The sequence below is a fragment of the Danio aesculapii genome, chromosome 17 (assembly GCF_903798145.1).
Source record: "Danio aesculapii chromosome 17, fDanAes4.1, whole genome shotgun sequence".
Taxonomy (NCBI): domain Eukaryota; kingdom Metazoa; phylum Chordata; class Actinopteri; order Cypriniformes; family Danionidae; genus Danio; species Danio aesculapii.
Genome location: NC_079451.1, coordinates 22,195,887 through 22,216,351, shown reverse-complemented (window position 1 = coordinate 22,216,351; position 20,465 = coordinate 22,195,887). Strand labels below are relative to the sequence as shown.

The following is a 20,465-nucleotide window of genomic DNA, read 5'->3' as shown; positions in this document are numbered from 1 at the left end:
ACACTAAAGTCCTCATCAGTGAGTGAGAGGCTCTCCATGCACGTGATCATCCTCTCATTCGGCATTCACCTGCATTCTTTTGCTCACGCGAACACATTTGATTTTGTCAGTCATGCTGCTTCTCGATGGGCATCCTTATTGTCGCACTTTGCTTTTAAGAAAACAACAATTTTAAAATAATTTTTTACCGGCCAAAGTGGCTAGTGGGTGTGGTTGTCTAACAGCTGAAATCTAGCCGCATTTGCAGGGTTAATGTCAAGCCCTGCTTGGCAACCTGTTTTAGATCAGATAAAGAAGATGGGCCCTTCAGGTATTTTAGAAGAGTAGAACTTTCCCTTATTTCTTTCTTTCCTTCCTTCCTTTTCTTAATTCCTTTATATTACTTAATATTACTATTTATTTGTAATCTATTTTATTATTACACATGTATTTTTATAGAACCTAAATGTTTATGTGTGCGACAGGTTATGTTTGTTAAAAAAAAAGAAAAAAAGTTAAAATCTATCTGTACTGCACACTCAAAAAATGACTTTTGCTGCTTGTTAAAACAACACAATTCCCTAGCTTTTTTGGGACAACTTAATTATTTTATGTTTAATCTACTTTAACATTTAACAATAAAACGCTTTTGAGGGAAAAAACTTGAATTAAAAAAAAAAATAAAAATCAAGCTGCTTTAAATTCTTTTGATAATTTGAAATGTATATTAAATTATTAGCATGATTTAAAAATGATCATTTAACTGAAAATATATTTAAAAAGAAACTAGAAATTATTTTAAAAACAATAATTATGTTTAAATAGCATTCAGAAATATGAAAAACCCACCTTTTACTCTGTTATAATTGTCATATTTGTCTTCCTTTGGTGAAATATAAGAACGCATTGAGATTGATGCATTCACATTAAATGTGTAGTTTTAGTCATTTGAATGTTCTCTTTGTTTTAGTCATTTGAATAATCTTTCCTTTTTGTCCTAATATTTATTTAATTTCAAGTAACAAAAATGATGTTAGTTCACTACAACAACCCTGGTTCCCATAATATTTTTTTTAACTTAAGCTATCATATGAACAGGCTTGAAGCTCCAACCAAATACAATTTAGTCCATGGCATTCTTGCATTTGATCTGTTGGCACACGGCAGGCTCATTAACCCTTAGCAAAGCTGCCTCTGTGTCTGTAATTAATGCAAGCGGCTCATGTAACGTACGTGCAGCATTTTAGCTTTGAATGGATTATTTTGATGAGTTATCTGGAAGAACCCGCTCATTCTCTTCCACCTCATCATCAAGGAACTCGTCCATTCCTCTATTGCTGGGTGTGTTTTGCTCATCTAATTATTTTGTTTGCTTATTTATTAACATGCATCTCAGAAGAGTACTGTTTGATTAATCAAAATGCATTAGACTTGTAAGAGAGTAATGTACTCCAAAAGATGCCCTCCATTTAACCCGGGTCAGCCAGAGACTCAGACGCCAGAGGCACTGATGTCCCCCTGAGAATTGCAGGCGTTTAAATGATGCCACTCTCCAAGGGTTTGATTCAGGTGTTAGATTTATGCAAACTGCGGTTAGAATATGAATCTTTGTCTTATACAACCGAAAAAAAAAACATTTGTTGGATTTAAAAGTGGTGGCAAACTATTTATATTGGCTGAATTTAAACAAATAAATTAAATTGAGTAACTTAATGTTTTGTTTAAATTCTCAACCCCTTATGAATTGCTTGCAACCACTTACCTTAAAAAAATGTAGTAAATCCAATGAATCATTTTTTTCAGTGTATAACAAATCACTATCTGCCGTATAACACCCTTTATATATATGTATATATATATATATATATATATATATATATATATATATATATATATATATATATATATATATATATATATATATATATATATATATATGTGTGTGTGTGTGTGTGTGTGTGTGTGTTATGTTATTATATTATTTATTCTTTTATTTTGTTCAATTTAATATTTATTATATTATGAAGCATTTTGTAATTTTCCACAAATTCATTAAGTTAATATTAAAAGATCATATTAATTAATAACAGATTAAAAAGATTGTCGCATAAACCTGTCTTAAAAATGTCTTCCATAGAGTATTTTAAAAATATTTTTATGTTAATTTTTTATGTAAATGCATTCATTTTATGTAAATATAATTTTATTTAAATATAAAAATATTAGTAATTGATCAAATGTATTTAGAAATAAAAAATGTCAATGAAATCTTTTTAAAAGGTTGAAATATAAATCTCAGTCTCATAAAACAAAACACTGTCTGCCAATAAGTACATTATGAAGGTTTTCTCAGATTTATATCAGGAATTCTATGAATTGCAGAATACAGATTATCATTTAAAAATATTATTATGTTTAGGTTATTAAAATCTTCCTGTAAAAGAGGAAACATGTATTTCGTGCTAGGTATGTAACAGATATGTTATGTGGAGAAGATCTCTAATTTCTCTCCGGAAAAGCTTGGTCCCTTGATGACGGTCCTGCGCTTTGAAATATAAATTGATTCTAAAGAGGAAATTAGATGGCACTTATTACACTGTCTAACTAGTAACCCAGTGTCATTTGTCTGTGGTTTGATAAATGTTTCACATTTGCCTACCTTTGACGCTCACCAATGAGAAATATGTTGCCTGCGACTCTTTTTTTCTAAAAAATAAATCTCCTAAGCTGCTCACTTTTTTCCCTTGCATTGACTCGCATGAAGATAATGATGGATATGGTAATTTCCAAGTGCATCTCTGATTTAATTATAGCCATTCTCTTTTTCCTTTCTTCTCCATTCATTTGTTCACCCCACACCTTGAGATGTGTTATTTCTCAGATTAACATGTCTTAACCTGAAAGCAGTGCTTGGTGATTTATCTCAATTGTGGAGATAAAAGGAAGTGATGCAGGAAGGATTACAGAGGCTTCAGACACGCTTAGATACATAACTAATGAACTTTGCCTCTGATATTTGAATCTAGGTCCTTTTTTTATAAAGGCCTTTTGAGGTCCTTCCCCCCGCCCCCGTTTTAAGCACAGAAGTCAATTTAAAACGAAACTTTTTTTCCTTAACTATGCAAACTTCACTATTATGCCATGTCTCCACCAAAGCATTTCATCCTGAGGTAAATTTTTTGAACATACACTCACCGGCCACTTTATTAGGTACACCTGTCCAACTGCTTGTTAATGCAAATTTTTAATAAGCCAATCACATGGCAGCAACTCAATGCATTTAGGCATGTAGATATGGTCATGCCAGAGGTCAGAGGAGAATGGCCAGACTGGTTCCAGCTGATAGAAAGGCAACGCTAACTCAAATAACCACTCGTTACAACTGAGGTATGCAGAAGAGCATCTCTGAATGCACAACACGTCGAACTTTGAGGTGGATGAGCTACAGCAGCAGAAGACCACACCGGGTGCCACTCCTGTCAGCTAAGAACAGGAAACTGAGGCTAAAATTGGAACTGAGGCTCACCAAAATGGAACAATAGAAGATTGGAAAAACATAGCCTGGTCTGATGAGTCTCGATTTCGGTTGCGAAATTCAGCTGGTAGGGTCAGAATTGTACGTCAACAAGGTGCATCCTGCCTTGTATCAACGGTATATCATATCATCCTGGCCCATTAGTACCAATTGAGCATCGTGTCAATGCCACAGCCTAACTGAGTATTGTTGCTGACCATGTCCATTCCTGTATGACCAGTGTACCAGTTACTACCAGCAGGATAACGCACCATACCATAAAGCGTGAATCATCTCAGACTGGTTTCTTAAACATGACAATGAGTTCACTGTACTCAAATGGCGTCCACAGTCACCAGAGCTCAATCCAATAGAGCACCTATTGGGATGTGGAACGGGAGATTCGCATCATGGATGTGCAGCCGACAAATCCGCAGCAACTGTATAATGCTATCATGTCAATATGGACCAAAATATCTGAGGAATATTTCCAGTACCTTGTTGAATCTATGTGAGAAAGGATTAAGGCAGTTCTGAAGGCAAAACTGGGTCCAACCCAGTACTAGTAAGGTGTACCTAATAAAGTGACCGGACAGTGTATATATATATGTATGTATGTATGTATGTATGTATGTATTTACATTTGAATGTGACTTCATCACTGTCATGATTAAGTCAGCTGTCCAATCACAGTGGAGGAGGGGCGGAACCAACGATACACTAAAAGACATGATATTGAAATGATATTGCTTTATACTGTGCTTATGTGTTTAGTCAAAGACAAATTATCTGTGAACCGGTACTGTTACTGCAGGTATCCTGTGTCAAAAACTGGAGCCATATTCTCATAAGAAAATACACTCTGAAGACTTTAAAATGTTTTATATCAGGGGTTTTCAAAGTCTCAATTCAAAGGTCTAAATCAGAATTTTCATCAATGTCAAAGGTCTGGAAAAAATGGTTATAATAAAACCTGTTTTTAATAAACATGTACATACATAAATGAACTGTTTAAAAAAGTATGTGTCTTTTGCATTTACAAAATCATTGAGAATAAATGCAAAACACATTGACAAGGGACACTTAAGAAAGTTTTAAAAAATTCATTCAAATTAATGAATGATGAATAAATAAATAAATAAATAAATGAATACATTTTTATGAAGAAAACAATCAAAAGGTAGGCAAAAGTAACATGGTGCAAAATACAGAACAGTTTAATGTGAAAAGTGGCACTGTCTGTAATCCATCAGTCTCATTACAAATCAAACTGACAAGTTTTTTGCTGAATTGAAGAAAAATAAACGCATATCTCTGTCCAACCATCTTTAAAAACTGTTCTTCATCAACTTGTCTTTCCTGAAAACTGACATCCTCACTTATTCAAATGGTCACTGTGATGAAGAGTGTCACCTGACCACCACAAACATCATACACTGACTGTATGTGATGACAAATACGTCACACAGAAAAACTTTAAATAACGCCTTCGGTTTCCTTTTAGACCATCAACTCAAAGACATTAAAAAACTAATAAAAGGTATTACTAAGATGACAATTAATAGGTGTTTATTAAAAAGCTAAACATGTAATCCATTTAAATTGAAGAAGTGGCATTTACTTAAAACATTTTCATTTGTATTGTTATTTTATCCTTTTCACCGACCTAACTGAAATTCTCAGTTTAAAGTTTTAAATATATTTAATTTCATTACAAATACATAGGAGCAGAATATTTTTGGCATTTCCAAGCTATGCAGAAAGTAGGAAAGCACTATTTAATTCAGTACATATAAAATGCTTCCCAGAGATGGGTTGCAGCTGGATAAAACATGTGCTAGATAAGTTGGCAATTCATTCCGCTGTGATCCCGGATTGATAAAGGGATTAAGCCAAAAAGAAAAAGAAATGAATGAATGAAAATACTCGCTATTGAAGGCAGTGAGCTTATTTGATTACAGATATTCTGGAAAATATAATGTGCATTTCAAAACAAATAAATGAATCAAAAAAACCAATTTGAGGTTAAAATGACATTAGTCCATGATTCTCAGAAATAAATATCAGAACATACACTGTTGGACAGTTTTAGTAAACAACTGAAATCTACAAGTCAGTGTAAAATGTGTATTTTAAATTTCTGATTCTCGTAGTTGAAGAAGAATCTTTAAATAGAATGAATGAAAGCACGCGTTGCAGTCATGTGAGATTTTTCAGATGTGAAGTGACGATTTGCAGCGGTGTGTTGTCAGGCAAGTTGTGGATCAGAAGTGATGCGGACAGACAGAAAGGCACGGGGTCTGTGCTTTTGCCTCTCCTCTGTAATTAGTGCATTAGTTAATCGCCCCTTGACAAGGATGACCCTTCATCAGGCTGTTCACCGGCCACTGACTAGCCGGCCCAGCCATCTGATTTTGCATCATCACCAGCGATTTAAACAAATTGAAGCACCCGGGCTAATTACAGTGGCTAATAAAGTGCAGGCGGTGGCATTGCCTCGATGCAAAAGCCTCTCTTTCGCCTTGCATTAGACTTTCATCAATCATGTTTTCAAACTGATAGATCTTAGCGCCTGAATACCAGCACGTAGCTTACATTTATTTTCTCTCTCTTCTATTTTAATGTTGGCTCAGTAATTGCTTTTTCAAAAGACCCCCGTCTCTATTGTCCCCCCCACCCTCGAAATATTGCCTTTAAGCACAACTAGAGCAGAATTTCTATTTTTTTTAATTATTGTTGTAGGCAACTGGAATATTTAGCCTAAAATGATGCTTTGTTAGCGGCTGCTCTTGTTAATCACTGGCAGAATAATGCATCACGGTGATGTGTGTGATATATGAGGTGTGTTTAAATGCGAATGATATTCATAATGAGCAATAAATAAGTGATATAAAAGTAGGACAACCTGCTTTTGACTTCAGGATAGGAAATGGCATGTGAGTGTTTCTATTACACATGCACACACAATTACACACACACACACACACGTACTCGTATCACAGACCGGACTACATTAGTGACCAGGAGCCTCTGGGTGATTCACTATATCCCATTTTATAGGGATATAAAATCCCTCGGCCCCTTCATTTGCCGCGCAATAAACAATTCGTCTGACAAGCCTCACTTTTTTTCTTACATATGTATCAATTAACTTTACTCCTACTATTATGTCAGTATTTCCATTTTTATCATCATTCATATTATAAGGTAAATAAATGTAATGTGTTGCAATTGATTTAATGGCCTCTGCTTTAAATGTTTAGAGAAAATCATTCAGCAGCGAATTAATTTGATTGAACATTTGAGTTATGGGTGGTTCTAAAAGGATTCTATGCTGTAATGAAAATAATATTTGATTAATAAACATTTGGTTGATATTTGGTTCATGTTTTAATTATTTGTCAAATTTTCTCAGTGATTTGTTTATAAACAATTTATAATTTTTTTTTACACACAGTATAGTTGAAGATAAAATTAGCCGTTTTGTAATTGTACTGATGTTTAACAGAACAAGTTTTTTTTCACAATATTTCCTTTTTTTTTTTTTTTTTGTTTGGAAAAAACAAATAACATATGTATTTAAATGTATTTATTTATTTTTACTTCACAAACACACGAAATCTGACTACTTTTAATAGTCAAACTTTAACTGCAGTTTAACAGATATTCCTATTCAGTTGTTTGAAATAATATATTTCAGGTTCACGCGACTCCAAACATGGAAGCAAATGATCAAACTTTTGTTGAAAATTATCAAAACAAAGTAAAAAATTATGTGCATTAACTTGCATAGATTAATTATTCACCTTAAAAAAAACATTGTGCGCTAATAAAATAAAGACTGTAAATTTTGATTTCAAGCGGACTTAACACAATTTCAAAACTGTTAAATATAATAATAATAACATTGATAACATTAACAATGGCAACACATTTGTTTGAATACCAATTCCCACTATTAACTACTGGCTTATTACCTAGTTATTATTAAGATATTGGCTGTTTAGCTAAAAGATCTTATTCTACATCCCTAGTTCCACACTGTAAAAAAAATCTGTTGTTTTTCTGGGATGCTGGAAAAAAACCTGAAATAATGGATTTACAGAAATTTTACTGTAAAATAACAGATGTTAAATTACAGAAATTTACTGTAAAATAACAGATGTTGAATTACAGAAATTTACAGTAAAATAACAGATGTTAAATTACAGAAATTTACTGTAAAATAACAGATGTTAAATTACAGAAATTTACTGTAAAATAACAGATGTTGAATTACAGAAATTTACAGTAAAATAACAGATTTTAAATTACAGAAATTTACTGTAAAATAACAGATGTTAAATTACAGAAATTTACTGTAAAATAACAGATGTTGAATTACAGAAATTTACAGTAAAATAACAGATGTTGAATTACAGAAATTTACAGTAAAATAACAGATGTTAAATTACAGAAATGTACTGTAAAATAACAGATGTTAAATTACAGAAATTTACTTTAAAATAACAGATGTTAAATTACAGAAATTTACTATAAAATAACAGATGTTAAATTACAGAAATTTACTATAAAATAACAGATGTTAAATTACAGAAATTTACTTTAAAATAACAGATGTTAAATTACAGAAATTTACTGTAAAATAACAGATGTTAAATTACAGAAATGTACTGTAAAATAACAGATGTTAAATTACAGAAATTTACTTTAAAATAACAGATGTTAAATTACAGAAATTTACTATAAAATAACAGATGTTAAATTACAGAAATTTACTATAAAATAACAGATGTTAAATTACAGAAATTTACTATAAAATAACAGATGTTAAATTACAGAAATTTACTGTAAAATAACAGATGTTAAATTACAGAAATTTACTATAAAATAACAGATGTTAAATTACAGAAATTTACTGTAAAATAACAGATGTTAAATTACAGAAATTTACTATAAAATAACAGATGTTAAATTACAGAAATTTCCGGTAAACTTCTGTAATTTAACATCTGTAAAACATTTTTTAGTAAAATAACAGATTTTTTTTTACAGTGTACCAAATAACTAAATCCAACTACATTACTCACTATCAATAAGCAGCAAATTAGGAGTTTGTTGAGCTAAAAGGGTTTATCAATAGAGAGAACTGTAACTTAAAATCTTTAAAAAGTATCATAATAATAATAATAAATAATAATAATAATAATAATAATAATAATAATAATAATAATAATAATAATAATAATAATAATATCTTAACCATAATAAAAACAATGATATCTTAACCATAATAATAATAATAAAAATAATAATAATAATAATGATATCTTAACCATAATAAAAATAATGATATCTTAACCATAATACAAATAATGATATCTTAACTATAATAATAATAATAATAACAATAATAATAATAATAATAATAATAATAATATCTTAACCATAATACAAATAATGATATCTTAACCATAATAATAATAATAATAATAATAATAATAATATCTTAACCATAATAAAAATAATGATATCTTAACCATAATACAAATAATGATATCTTAACTATAATAATAATAATAATAATAATAATAATAATAATAATAATATCTTAACCATAATAAAAATAATGATATCTTAACCAAAATAATAATAATAATAATAATAATAATAATAATAATAATAATAATAATAATAATATCTTAACCATAATACAAATAATGATATCTTAACCATAATAATAATAATAATAATAATAATAATAATATCTTAACCATAATAAAAATAATGATATCTTAACCATAATAATAATAATAATAATAATAATAATAATAATAATAATAATAATAATATCTTAACCATAATACAAATAATGATATCTTAACCATAATAATAATAATAATAATAATAATAATAATAATAATAATAATAATAATATCTTAACCATAATACAAATAATGATATCTTAACCAAAATAATAATAATAATAATAATAATAATAATAATAATAATAATAATAATAATAATAATATCTTAACCATAATACAAATAATGATATCTTAACCAAAATAATAATAATAATAATAATAATAATAATAATAATAATAATAATAATAATAATAATAATATCTTAACCATAATACAAATAATGATATCTTAACCATAATAATAATAATAATAATAATAATAATAATAATATCTTAACCATAATAAAAATAATGATATCTTAACCATAATAATAATAATAATAATAATAATAATAATAATAATAATATCTTAACCATAATACAAATAATGATATCTTAACCATAATAATAATAATAATAATAATAATAATAATAATAATAATAATAATAATAATAATAATAATATCTTAACCATAATACAAATAATGATATCTTAACCATAATAATAGTAATAATAATAATATCTTAACCATAATAAAAATAATGATATCTTAACCATAATATTAATAATAATAATGATATCTTAACAATAATAAAAATAATGATATCTTAACCATAATATTAATAATAATAATGATATCTTAACCATAATAATAATAATAATAATAATAATAATAATATCTTAACCATAATACAAATAATGATATCTTAACCATAATAATAATAATAATAATAATAATAATAATAATAATAATAATAATAATAATAATATCTTAACCATAATACAAATAATGATATCTTAACCATAATAATAGTAATAATAATAATATCTTAACCATAATAAAAATAATGATATCTTAACCATAATATTAATAATAATAATGATATCTTAACAATAATAAAAATAATGATATCTTAACCATAATATTAATAATAATAATGATATCTTAACAATAATAAAAATAATGATATCTTAACCATAATATTAATAATAATAATGATATCTTAACAATAATAAAAATAATGATATCTTAACCATAATATTAATAATAATAATGATATCTTAACCATAATAAAAATAATGATATCTTAACCATAATATTAATAATAATAATGATAACTTAACCATAATAATAATAATAATAATAATAATAATAATAATAATAATGATAATAATAATAATAGAATGCATTATAATTTAAATATTTACAAAAATAATATTTACTCAGTAATATTAAAATAACATTGCTTTTATGCAAATCTAGGAATACACATCTCATCTGAAAAAAATAAATAAATAAAAAACATTAGAAACTGAAAATGATCTGATTTCAAAGCTCAGCTGTGCTTTCCTATATTTTATTCAGATAAGAGCCATATTTCTCTGACAATCTGGAAACGGACTGTTTCATCTGTGCTCTGGCTCATGCAGCTACTCGAAAGCTATTGGAGTTTTTGCATAGCATGAACCAAACTTATTTTTCCCTTCACAGTGTGATTGAATTAATGAAAGCAGAATTACTGTACGTTAGCTTCCAAGGACAGGGATTTGTGTTCACGTCCCAATTACATGAGACTGTTACAGGTAATAACGTGCTGCCGTCCAACAGAAATCTCATTTAGATGACATGCTCTGAATCTCTTCAATAGAGACTGAAGGATTACTTTAGCCACACAACATTACATAATTACTAGAAACCTGGCTGATTCTGGTATTGCCAGTTAATCTTATTGAAATTGGCTGTGTGTGTTTGTGTGTTCTTGCCGATTAAGAGTCATATTGGGGTCATGTAACTTCAAATAACTTGATTTCATCAAGTTTATGATTTGCAGTGACTTAATTGTAAGATATACAGCATTCTGAACAGTGTGAAATCACAATAGGGGTTTAGATAATGCACTCTTTTGATAAAGCGTAGATCTTAAGGTTGTTTATTAAAGTGTGTTGATTTGATTAAATGCTTCATGGCTTAAAATAATAAGGTAATGCTTATATTCCATCTGAAAGATTGTGAGATTGTGAAAAATATATATTAAATATATACACTTATATATACAGTACATATGATACATGTATGTGTACGTGGTTATGGGGGAAAATAAAGAAACTACTTAGAAGTTATCACTTTCTCTGGATTTATGATTTAAAGTTATGTGTTTGAATGAAACATAATTTTTGGTATATTCTGTAAACAAGTTGTTCCCAAAGTGGGGGTCTCGGGACAGTCGCTTGGTGATTTCCAAAAGTCAAATAAATTTAATGAGAATTTTACCATATTTTATCCATAACCCATGAGATAAAAATATTTTTGAGTCTTCTGAAGTTAAAACATTTTTATTGTGTGGTCTAAAATTAAATGTAAACATGTCAAACATGAACTTTTTTATGCCAAAACTTTTTTTATGCCAAAAGTACGATAAAAAAAAAAAATTATCATAAGTTTGGAAAAACATTAAATACAAATTAAAAAAAAAAAAGGAAAAATCAAGAGAAGCAAAAAAAAAAATGTAAAAATTATGTTGAAATTTTGTAGGTTCAATTTTGTAATTTAATTTTGCTTGAATTTAATTGTATTATCTTTCAATTTCTAAATATGTTTGGTGACTAAAATATTATTTTAATAAATATATCTGTTTAATAAATCTGTTTTGTTCAAATGCACCAAAATACATTGCCTATATTCACTGAGAAATGAATAAAAATATTCATTTTCAAAATAGGGTGTACTCCATTAGCCTGAGCACTATACCTAATAGATATATTATATTTAATGACATACATGTCGATTTTTTCCTTTTACACAAGTTAGAAACCTTTTTATTTTGATAAAAAGAAATTAAATGTTATTTATGAAATGCACGCCATTAATTATTTCAGTTTATTTAGGCTGATTCCAAAATAGCATGTAGATTTTTCTTTAAACTTGGACTGATTTAGTTTCTGATCGATGTTGTTGTGAACCATTTTAACATATTAATAAATCTGTTTTTGAGAACGGAAGCTTTTAATAGTAAGCTATCCTATCGCTACCTTTTTTATTCTGTTTGTACCACAAGTTAAAATCAAATAACATTACAGAGGTAAACTACAATGTTGTCAGTCAACAAATACTTCAAATAAATCAGTCTAAAGCACAAAAAAGGGTACGTTTAATGCCCCTACGAATGAATCAGGCCTAACCACGTATGAAAAAGTCCTCTGCCATTTCCCTCCCGGCCCGTATAGAGCTGTGCAGTGGGAATTACGCCGTCAACTTCTCACTAGCTAAAATAATGTAAACTCATTCCGGCTGAGGCCCAGCTAAGATGTCAGCGTGTATGAATGCGAAAAGTGCATTGGACGCATTAGGACTTGACAGGGGCCCTTCTTGAAATAAGTGAAATTAATGGAGCTCTTTTCATGTACGACAAGGCCGCGGCACCCCTTTCAGCCTGCTTACAGTCAGAGAAAAGTCAATACTTTTTTATTACTCCACGCTGACCTACCTTCTGCACTACAAGAGCTAGCTGTGCTAATTGGTTTCAGTTGTGAGAGGATAAAAAAAAAATAGAAAAGCTTCATTCTGAAGAACATTGGAGCAAATAAATCAATCTCATATTTTTTTATTTTACTTTTTTTTTATTATCCCTTGTCTGTTTTTATTGGGTAATGTTGGCGAGAGAGGCAACAAATGCTTGGTTAAAATATGGGTTCCACGGGCTAAAAAGTGTGTAAGTGGCCTGAGTGCTTATCTGAAGTCTGCCGCTGTTATGTAGCTGTTAAATGAAACACAGGCTGGGGTGAAAGATAAAGAACATGGACTACAGCTATTTTAAGAGAACAGGTTGACGTGACAAATAAGAGCATCTGGTAGAGGAGAGATTCATTTCATACATTCAAAAGGACTTGAGGGCACTTTAGAAATGCGTACAGATGACTGCAATTAAGGCCATTTGTTCATGTTTGAATGTAAAGGTCGCTTTATGAAGAGATGTAACAATTACAAATGCATGATCATTTGATGCATGATCATAAAGATAGAATAAATATTATAAATACAATAAATAACAGCATTTGAATTAATAACTAAAATAGCTTTATTGCAAAATGATTATAGTTACATAATGTTTGAATCTTTCAGTAATTATTTTAGTTTCTATCTTTGAATCTGGCTTTATTTCAGTTTTTTAATTATTTGTATTTTAAATTTAAAATGAAATTTAAGTTGTTTTGGCATTAATATCTATCTATATATATATATATAAATATCTAGTTATATATATATATATATATATATATATATATATATATATATATATATATATATATATATATATGTATATATATATATATATATATATATATATATATATATATATATATATATATATATATATATATATATATATATATATATATATATATATATATATATATATGGATGGATGGATGGATGGATGGATGGATGGATGGATATATATATATATATATATATATATATCCATCTATCCATCCATCCATATATATATATATATATATATATATATATATATATATATATATATATATATATATATATATATATATATATATATATAAATATATATATATATATATCTAGATATATATATATGTCTAGATATATATATATATATATATATATATATATATATATATATATATATATATATATATATATATATATATATATATATAGATAGATAGATATAGATAGATATATATAAATATATATATATCTAGATATCTAGATTTTATACTCCTCACTGTTTACAGTACTTTAATTAACAATATTTATATATGATTTATGGCTTTTGTTTTAGTTAACATGTCACTGATAACAGTTTACATTGTATTACTTATTGCCTGAATTCCTCCGATGCTATTAGTTTTACATCTAATATAATGTAATTTTTAATGATAATGTTTTTTAATGATAATACATGCAGACTGCAGTTTTTTCCATGAGGGACTTATTGGTTTATTTAAATTACATGGTTTAGTAATGTGTGCATTCACCATTTGTATAGTTTTTACATTTTGTTTTGTCTGTATTTTCTTTGGCCAGAATTAAATGTATTTATTAACATGAGCTAAGAATGAGCATTAATTGTACAGCTTTTATTAATAATAGTTCAACATCTACTAACGCATCCAAAGTTGTGCTCGTTAACACTCTGAATTAACAAGGACTAACAGTAAACAAATATGGATGACATATTTTCATTACCAAACATTAAGAAAGATAAATAAATACTGAAATAAAGGTATTGCTCATTGTTTGTTATGTTAGTTAATATATTACCTGACACAAGGCATGGGATGATTACCGGTTTGAAGGTATACTGTTTGGAAAAGTCAAGGTTTTAATACCGCAAAAAAAAATTCTGTTAGATCGTTCCTACGATATATGTAAGGTTTTTTCATGTGTTTTTTTTTTTAGGACAACAGTATCTCCAGCAGAAAATATATCTAAAGATGCCCTTTTTAAGTTGTAAAGAAATCTGTGTTTTAGAAACTAAGACAGCAGAAGTAAATAATTCATATTAATTATTTAGCCGGACATGTTTACTGTTCCAAAATATTTAAAAGGATTCTTAAAATTAAATATTTTGTGTTCAAAGGGGAAAAAGTTGTTGTTTTTTACCCAGACATTTAAAAAGAACTCATTTTAGAGCAGTAATCACAATACAGAGATACCGTGAAACCGTGATATTTTTATTCAAGGTTATCATACTGTCAGAATCTTATACCGACCCATTCATACCTGACACATATATATTTTTTTGCTTTCACGGTTAAACTAAATGAAAAATAATACATTTCATTAGCAACAAGTTTAATTAATTTGACTTTCTCCCTTCTCATACAGTAGAGAGATATATAAATAGACAGACATTCTTTCGTTTTAAATGACATTGTCTTATTATACTGTGCTTAATAGTAATATCTGTTTATAATAAATTTGATCACAGAGTCAAACCATTTTACATGAACTACAGTTGAAGTCAGAATTATTAGCCCATCTGAATTATTAGCCCCCCTGTTTATTTTTTCCCCAATTTCTGTTTTTTCAGCACATTTCTAAACATAATAGTTTTAATAACTCATTTTTTAATAACTGATTTATTTTATCTTTGCCATGATGACAGTAAATAATATTTGACTAGATATTTTTCAAGACACTTCTTTACAGCTTAAAGTGACATTTAAAGGCTTAACTAGGTTAATTAGGTTAACTAGGCAGGTTAGGGTAATTAGGCAAGTTATTGTATAATGATGGTTTGTTCTGTAGACGAAAAAATATACAGCTTAAAGGGGCTAATAATATTGACATTAAAATGGCTTTTAAAAAAATGTAAAAACTACTTTTATTCTAGCTGAAATAAAACAAATAGGACTTTCTACGGAAGAAAAAATTTCTTTGCTCTGTTAAACACCATTTGAGAAAAGAAAAAGAAAAAAGAAAAAAAAAAAAATCAAAGGGGGTTTAATAATTCTGACTTTAACTGTATATCATTTAAGTCACTTAATATTATTTTCTTTTGTAACCTTAACCCTATAAGCAATTCCAGCGTTATGGATGTGACATTTGCAGTAAAATCTCAAAACTTAAATTGACAGAGAAAGTATGTTTATATTTTCTAAAACAACTAACCACAGAGTTATGGGAGCAAAAGAACATCAATCATTTTTTATATTTTAAATGAGGAAAATAAACCTGCGCTATGGATGTGACCAAAAAAGCTAGCAAGTTTACAGTATACAACATACTTTCTAGAAATTCTGTGAATTAAAGTGTACAAACCAAAAGGAACGATGCTAATCAAAAGAATAAGAGTTAGCTTACTAATGAACAAACATGATTCATTTTATTTTATTTGACATTTTTGCATTTATGAGGAAAAAGCTCTGTTATGTTTGTGACATCTCTCCATTATGGATGTGACAGATGTGAAATTGGCACTTGTGTGGTTTTGGTATATCAATTATAATAGTTTGAAAACATTAACAGAGACATTTTGAGTATTTTTAAAACACTGTACAATACTTGCTTAAACAAAAAATGCCAAAAACGGTTTCGATATTTTGGCGAAAACATAATATGTTTCTGGCACATTTGCATGGAATGGCTCCTATAGTTAAATCCAGTAATAATTTTATTTAAATTGTGGGTTTCTGGATTGATCCTGCACCCCTGATTTCCTCTCCATGAGTTCAGAAAATGAAATCTGTCATTTAAACATCTCCTTCCTCATGTTCATGGTTTTGCTTCACCCTTTCTTGCTAGCTCAAATAATCTCACCTCACCTCTTACTACCAGTTCCAGCTCATCTCATTCTCACCCATCTCCACTCCAATCAATAGTCGCCTCATTTACTGTCCACGACTGAGCCTCGCGGAAAAACACAAAGCAGAGTTATAGCCAGAAAACAGAATATTCTGCCATCTACCCAGAATATTGTGAATGAACGCGTTTTCCACTTTGGAGACGGTGTCCTTTTTGCGTTTCTTGCGCGGCTGTTGGAGTTAGTGCTGTTTACAAGGACAGCTCGCTGCAGCGTTTCCCCAGGCCAAGACACACAGATGATTGTCATGATGGCGGACGCTGACTGACAGAGAGATCACATGCATGCCTGCCGGAGGGAAACACTCAGCGCCCCAGTCTGTGACATTAGTTTGTCCTTGCTCAACTTCAGCTTTTTTTAGTCTTACAAAAATGAAATATATAATTAAATCGCCTTCCTTTCCCTCTCCCTATTCTTACTCCAGCCCGTTATTTCCATCTTGTATTAGGCATCGGTGGCGTGTTTTGGACCAGGTCAGCCTCTAGGGGGGGTCACTGAGAGCCAGTGTGCTTTTAGAGACGCTTTAAGACACCGTGTGGCTGCTGCAGCAACTAGGCCACTAGCAAAAGCTGAATCCAGTCCAACTAAAAATATCTGACGCAGATATTTTGTGCAGTGCTGCAAAAAAAGAGGGCAGGATTTGTTGTGGCTCGTGTATTCATCATTAACTGGCTGACTGGGAGAATGTATTATAGCAGTGATGAAGAGCCAATGCTAGTCACAGCAGCTACTGGGAGGTTAGCGTGGTCGCCCGGGTATTAGGGAGGAGAGTTTTGTGTGGTTGAGAGTGTGTGTGTGTGTGTGTGTGTGTGTGTGTGTGTGTGTGTGTGTGTGTAGTCATATTAATCACCTTTTAAACCTTCAATTGAAGTGGAGGATGAGTGATATTAGCTTGTAATAATGTTGCCAATATACTTGAAGTAAAACACTGAATATTTGGTGAACCGAATAAACGCTTAGTGTATACTGTAAAACTTAACGCTACTTTTAGTACTTGTAAAATGTGTTTGGAAATAAAATGAAATAAAATGCTGTGCCTGTTATGGACTGGCCATTTGTCCACACTTTAGCATTTCTGTGACATTATGTTGGTTTTATTATTGTGTTTTAAATTGTGCTCAGCTTTGCAGATTCACCATATGAAGTATGACTTCAATATATATATATATATATATATATATATATATATATATATATATATATATATATATATATATATATATATATATGTATGTATATATATGAGCAATATTACATGAGTAGCAATGTGATATGGCTGTATATCGGCGGCACTGGTAGGAGGCATGCGTTGGCGTGCCTTTGTGTCCCACCAGTGAAACCGCTGATTCTCTAGCATAATGTCTAAAGTGATGACAAAACAGGTGATTTCACTCACATTTTAAGATTATAAGGCTGAACAGCATGAAAAGCCATCAGTCTACAGAGATTCTCCAGTATTTCTCTGTTGCAATCGGGAGATCACAATAATTATCAAAAAAGCCAAAGCAAAGCAAACACCACCAGAATACTATGGTATAAATACAGCACTACAACATACTAAAGAGAGAAATTGACAGAATGTAACTTACCTGTTTTATAATGATTTGATCAGCTGTAGTTAGAAATGTAAGCCTAGTTATTCTCCCCTAAAGACTTATTATGCGGTCTCTGTCGCCATCTTGTGGCGGAACATCAACCGTCTTTGCTCTTCTCAGTATGACTGGCTGATGGATGCCGACCAGCTGAATCTCCAAAATTATAAATATCTAAAATAGGCACTATCCTTATAAATAAATGCCATAGTTTCAATCTAAACAACTACATTCTTGCCTTAAAAGTACATTATGTTGTCCAACAGCTGTAATATATGTCAAACTGTAGTGAATCTATTGATCTGCTGTCACTCTATGTGGGCAGAGTAATACACAAAGGTGAAGAGGCTGTACAAGTGCTGTTACTGCAGAATATCGCACGGCTATCAGCCTGTAAGATTCAACAAATACTTACAGGTTCCTAAATCAAGATACATTAAAAATTGGCGAGCAACATCACTTTAAGGATATTAACTTAAATGATATAGACTCCTGTTTCATTACAGGAGGGAAAAACTGAGTAATCATTAAATAAATTAGTTTAGCTATATGGGCAAAGAATATAATTTTAATTGAAAGGTAAACAAGATTATTACCAGCAGATCTTAGATTCAAGAATATTTAGAGATATGTTGTGGAAAAGAAAAAGTAAGAAAAACGTTTCTGCAAGTGTAATATTTAAACCAGTTTTGTTTGATTTAGTCTTTTTTGCTCTCTACTGTTAAAATAGTAATATTTTTAACTTATTACATTTACAATAACAGCAAAATATTATAACACATTTGAATATTCTTGAAAATGCAAAGCCACATTTAAGCAGTCATTACTCCAGACTTAATTCTAATATGCTGATCTGTTGATAATGTTGACAAAGTTCATACATTTCTTTATGGAAATTAAATGTTTTTGAATCTGTTTTTGAATAAAAAGCTCACAAAACAGCCTTTATTTGAAGTATCAATATTTTGTAATATTTTTTCATATCTTTAAGGTTCCTTTTCTGTTTTTAATTATTCCTTGATGAATAAAATAAATATTTTTTTACAAGAAAAATTAAATCTCACTGACTCCAAAAGTTATTCCTATAGAGACATGTATGCTTAAACTGTAATACTTAAACAGACAACTCTATTTATTTTCCTGAGATGTAGAAGTGCAAGCTCTGAATACTAATGTCTCCCTTTGAAAGCATGTGTATTTTTATTTGTGTGTGAGGAAAGTAAATGGGGGGAAAACCTGTAATAACTGCATCATCTCTGCTGAGTGTATAACATTTTTTTCCAAATCGCTGACATCCAATCAATGTGCTTATCATTTCAGCCTTTCAAGACGGTCTTCACCACCTGCCACGTCTTTGACAAGTTTGGACGACTGTACTCCGACGCTGGCAATATTGTATGAGATAGCCGAACGGAAAACAGACAGAATCAATAAATAAATGAAATTAAAAATCCAATTATGCATCATTTGTTTGTCTGGTTCAGCAAAGTGCGAAGGTGAGATGAGGTGAAGAAAACATTCAGACTAAAAACATCTCGTCCTCTTAGCATAATTACATGCTATTTGTATAACGCACAATTGCTTTTTGCACTCAATATCCGCCACGCTGATGAAAGAATTCTTTAACAGCGGCGATTTTTGATCCTGGAAAAGAGACTAATGAAATTCCTCCATTAGTTTGCGCACTTACAGATGTCACACGCAGATTCTTACATCACTTCCATCAATCAATGCATACATAGCACGGCTCCCGGAATCAGTCGTTTTGAATCATTCCCCATGCATTGTTGCCACAGAAAATAAATGTGGTTTAATTCCAGTGAGTGGGAAAAGGTGAAGGCACTGATCCAGTCTCCTGCTACAGAGGTTTCATTTCCACAAATAATTCTGAGTGCTTCTTCTATTGTGTGTGTGTGTTGGCCTACAACCATACAAAGCCTCCTGGCCGACATCGCCACCAGCACCCTGTTGATGAATCTGAGACATGGGCAGCAGTAATTTGGAGATGCAAGGGCTATCTCTTTGATTGCTCCTGGTCCGAGGTAGTCCATCACTTCACAATAACTCACCCTGCTGCCGAAAAAACGACGCTTTTCCATCAGGCCGATTAGAAAAAGCCCTAGTTGG

At 29.9% G+C, this 20,465-nt stretch overlaps 1 protein-coding gene across 1 annotated transcript in view; it reads left to right on the top strand.

The window, feature by feature from the left end:
* spata17 (spermatogenesis associated 17) overlaps nt 1-19,761 on the top strand; it is a 62,949-nt gene extending 43,188 nt beyond the window's left edge. The window contains exon 10 of the mRNA XM_056477413.1: nt 19,659-19,761. Within this exon, the coding sequence (XP_056333388.1) occupies nt 19,659-19,739 (81 nt within the window). The 3' untranslated portion in view covers nt 19,740-19,761. The remainder of the gene's footprint in view (nt 1-19,658) is intronic.
* The last annotated feature ends 704 nt before the right edge of the window (nt 19,762-20,465 follow it).